The sequence below is a fragment of the Meles meles genome, chromosome 14, assembly GCF_922984935.1.
Source record: "Meles meles chromosome 14, mMelMel3.1 paternal haplotype, whole genome shotgun sequence".
Lineage (NCBI taxonomy): Eukaryota > Metazoa > Chordata > Mammalia > Carnivora > Mustelidae > Meles > Meles meles.
The window spans coordinates 8,797,174-8,801,531 of record NC_060079.1 but is presented as its reverse complement, the minus strand read 5'-3'; the positions used below and the strand labels follow the sequence as shown (position 1 = coordinate 8,801,531).

The 4,358-nt window shown below is 53.9% G+C and overlaps 1 protein-coding gene across 1 annotated transcript; it reads left to right on the top strand.

Moving 5' to 3' along the window:
• Positions 1 to 1,766: 1,766 nt before the first annotated feature.
• Positions 1,767 to 3,879, top strand: GPR12 (G protein-coupled receptor 12). The gene is made up of 2 exons (XM_045978188.1): positions 1,767 to 1,882; positions 2,595 to 3,879. The coding sequence occupies exon 2, from the start codon at positions 2,610 to 2,612 to the stop codon at positions 3,612 to 3,614; it is 1,005 nt and encodes a 334-aa protein (XP_045834144.1). The 5' UTR covers positions 1,767 to 1,882; positions 2,595 to 2,609; the 3' UTR covers positions 3,615 to 3,879.
• Positions 3,880 to 4,358: the final 479 nt, after the last annotated feature.

Genomic DNA, 4,358 nt, shown 5'->3' with positions numbered 1-4,358 from the left:
TATCCAGGCCTGTGAGTAAACGATCCCATCATACTGAATATGTGCTCCCAGCAATTAGCATGGTTCCTGGCAGGTACAGGTGTCTGATGCCTCCCCACCGGTACAAGCGGCTCTGATGCCTCCCCACCGGGTACAAGAACCTCGCTTTTCAAAGTGTAGTCCATGGACCAGGAGTGGGATCTCTGGGACAGAGTTTTGGAAAGGCAGGCTGGGCCCCACCCCTGAACTACTGACCTGTAGTTGAGAACTGGCCTGCAGGGGGAGGCAGGAGCTCCTGGATGGGAGGAAAAGGGACAAGAGGAAGTCAAGGGTGATAAGTCTGACCGCTCTGGTGAGAAATGACCATGAGCATAAGGGGGAGGCAGCATGGCCAGAGGTTGATACCGTGGTAGGAAGAGTTCCGTGTTCTGTGGCCCATCTCTACTCATACAGGACCTGTTCTGTGAGCATGGAGAAAGGCAGTCAGGAAAACCTTCACTGCTGAAAAGAAAAACCCCAACATCATGCCTTGTTTTCTCCCATCTTTAAGCTGGAGATCATTCTTAAACTTAAGATCTCCTAGGTGCCCTAGGTTTTGTATCCAGAGGAGACATGAGCTCATAACAGCAGATGGCTATCGGTTTCTTTTTTTTTTTTTTTTTTTTTTTTTTTTTTTTTTATATATGTGACAGAGAGAGAGATCACAAGTAGGCAGAGAGGCAGGCAGAGAGAGAGGAGGAAGCAGGCTCCCTGCGGAGCAGAGAGCCCGACGCGGGGCTCGATCTCAGGACCCCGAGATCATGACCTGAGCCGAAGGCAGCGGCTTAATCCACTGAGCCACCCAGGCGCCCCTGGCTATCGGTTTCTTAATCTTAGAACCTACTGATGTGTTAAAATGAAAAAATAAATTAACGTTGCCCCTTCAGAACCTAAATGAATGGGTTTTGGCCAGCATCTGCAGGATGCTTCTGCAGGATTCAGTAAATGATTTCCATTTCAATACACAGCTCAAGGAGCACTTAATAAGTCCAGTTTGATGATAATGATGATTCACATAACAGCACCTTATATGCAGTTAAGCAAATGTTCCAGGGGAACAGTAATAACGAACCAGATCTAAGACACACCTAAGGAAAGGAACCCCTTGGGGATCAGGATGCAGTGTGGTCAATGGCAATTCTAAAATAGCTGGCCAATCATTTTGCTGCGTTAAGGATCAACACCCGCCCCCCCGCCCCACTTGCTCACCCTGCATCCTTACTGCTAATCCCGGACGCCACCCTAAGCAGTTCTTTTGGCTATGGATGTGGCAGTTTAGGGAAAGGCTTGGAGAAGCAGGTCGCTAGAGACTGGGACTCCCCAGGGAGACCTCAGGAATGAAATAGGTCATCGGGTTCGAAGGCGGTGAGCCTCTGCCCCCGCCCCAGTGCAAGCCCCAGACCGCCAGCTGGGGTGGGACGCGGGGTTGCACGCAGGGACCGCGAGGGTGCAGATCTCCGCCTCCAGAAGGGGTGGGTGGCTCTAGCCGCGCGCAGTCCGCCCTCGCCCGCCGGTGCGCCCCGACCCGTGGGGGCGCGCGTCGGCCTCCCGGGGCTCCCGCGGGCCGGCAACCGGGCGCGCACGGGCGGGCGCGGGGGCGGGGGCGCGCGCGCGGGGAGCGTGTGGGCCGGGTGGGCGGGCTGGCGGGCGCGCGGCGGGGAGAACCGGGCACGCGAGCCGAGCCCGCCGCTCACCTGCCGCCCGCAGCTCACCTGGCGCCGAGCGCGCGCCCCGCGCCCTCCCGCCCACTCCCGGGTGCGGCCGCCGCCCCTCGCCGCCGCCGGCGCCGGCGCGGACATGCGACACCAGTAGCCCGCGCGCTGCGGAAGCACCGGAGGATCCCCCTCGGCCTGGGCGCGCCAAGGTGACCCCCTCGATGACCCCCCCCGCCCCCTCGCGCCGCCTGTCCCGGCGCGGTGTCTGTCCCCTCACGTCCTCCGCCCGTCCCCGCCCGGGAAGCGGCGGCAGTGCATGCGCGTGTGTCTGTCTGTCTGTCTCCACACCCCCCGTGCACACACCTGCCTTTTGTGACCCTGGCCCGACTGCCCTGTGCACACGGGGGACGTCTGGGACCCCTCTTTGTTCTGGCTGGGGGTGTGTGTGTGTGAGTGTGTGCACGCGCGCGAGGGATTGTTTTGGGGGGGAGTCGATGGAAATAGGCGATTTAAATATTCCATGGAGGATGGCGGCCCCCGGCTCGCGACTTGTCGCGGCGCAGCAGCCCAGATGTCAAACGGTGGTTGGTTTCCAGCATGCAGGATGTGATTTTCAGAGGTGCGTTCCCAGCACTTCAGCAAACAGACCGCCTCGGTTCCGTGTGTGCCTGTCTCACTCACGCTCGTGTTTTCAAGTCCTATCCGGTGTTGTCCCCAGCGCCAAACGGCGTTTGTGGTCGTGGGTTTGAAACCACGGAGACTTTGCCTTTTGTTTTATTCCATAACACTTTATAATTCATGAAGCTCGTGGCGTTTGATGGTAGTGTCTGAGTAGGGGCTTTCTGTTTGTGTGTTTTTGCATGATCTTGGATTGTCACTCTGCTGTGTCTAAACATTAAAAAGCCTGTCTTTTCGTTGAAGAGGACGGGGGTTAAAATGAATGAAGACCTGAAGGTCAATTTAAGCGCGCTGCCTCGGGATTATTTAGATGCTGGCGCTTCGGAGAACGTCTCGGCGGCCGTCTCCTCCCAGGTTCCTGTTGGAGAGCCGGAGCCAGAGCTCGTTGTCAACCCCTGGGACATTGTCTTGTGTACCTCAGGAACCCTCATCTCCTGTGAAAATGCCATTGTGGTCCTTATCATCTTCCATAACCCCAGCCTGCGGGCACCCATGTTCCTGCTGATAGGCAGCCTGGCTCTTGCAGACTTGCTGGCCGGCATCGGACTCATCATCAATTTTGTTTTTGCCTACCTGCTTCAGTCAGAAGCCACCAAGCTGGTCACAATCGGACTCATTGTCGCCTCTTTCTCTGCCTCTGTCTGCAGCTTGCTGGCTATCACTGTTGACCGCTACCTCTCCCTGTATTACGCTCTGACATACCACTCGGAGAGGACGGTCACATTCACCTATGGCATGCTCATTATGCTCTGGGGGACCTCCATCTGCCTGGGACTGCTGCCTGTCATGGGCTGGAACTGCCTCAGGGACGAGTCCACCTGCAGCGTGGTCAGACCTCTCACCAAGAACAACGCGGCCATCCTCTCCGTCTCCTTCCTCTTCATGTTTGCGCTCATGCTTCAGCTCTACATCCAGATCTGCAAGATTGTGATGAGGCACGCCCACCAGATAGCCCTGCAGCATCACTTCCTGGCCACGTCCCACTACGTGACCACCCGGAAGGGGGTCTCCACCCTGGCCATCATTCTGGGGACCTTTGCTGCTTGCTGGATGCCTTTCGCCCTCTATTCCTTGATAGGTGATTACACCTACCCCTCCATCTACACCTACGCCACCCTCCTGCCCGCTACCTACAACTCCATCATCAACCCTGTCATATATGCTTTCAGAAACCAAGAGATCCAGAAAGCCCTCTGTCTGATTTGCTGCGGCTGCGTCCCCTCCAGCCTCTCACAGAGAGCGCGGTCACCCAGCGATGTGTAGTAGCGTTTCCCCCTTAGGAGGACCCCCTGCCCACTCCGTACTGCATTTACCAAGCACTTCCACTGCCCGGCCAAACGGCTGAGATGCTGTCCTTAAATTCTTTCTCTCGGATTCTCTCCTGAGCCACGGGAGCACTTAGCATTGTAGATGAGTCAAGTGAGTGAAGTGAAAATAATGTTGCCAGTGTTTTCAACCTTAAAAAAAAAGAAAAAAAAAATGACCGAGTTCTTTGCTCAAGATTATTTTGTTTTGTTTAGGGATTTTATTTTCTGTTTTTCTCCAAAAAACCTATGGAGGCAGGTTTTTTGTTTTATACTTTACTCAGAGGGTTTGGTCATGGGGTGGGGGGAAAGAAAGTATATGATACCGCCATGATGTTATAAAAAGGAAACTGGTCCCAGAGTTTTTACTTGGACTTTAACATAAAATGGAGCTATTGAGAAAAAGGGAGGAGAAATGACTTTTTCCAGACTTTTTTTTTCTTTAATGCCAAGAGAGATTTTCAACACTGCATGTACCTTACTGAATATAAATAATCTCTTTCAAGCTTACACCCATAGTTTATGTGATTATGTTTGGAAGAGACCTGGTTTTATTAACGTGAACTCAGTAATAAGTTCCAACACAGAAACCATGTACCCATTCTTATTCGTTCTTTCTTTGCTTTGAGCAATTACTGCTCACGGGAATTACTTTGGTATTTCTATGAATGTTGTGACTTTCTGCATGGTTGCCTGTGTTAGC

Excerpts from the sequence above, each read along its gene's own strand:
- GPR12 (XM_045978188.1), top strand. The coding sequence starts at position 2,610 with ATGAATGAAGACCTGAAGGTCAATTTAAGCGCGCTGCCTCGGGATTAT.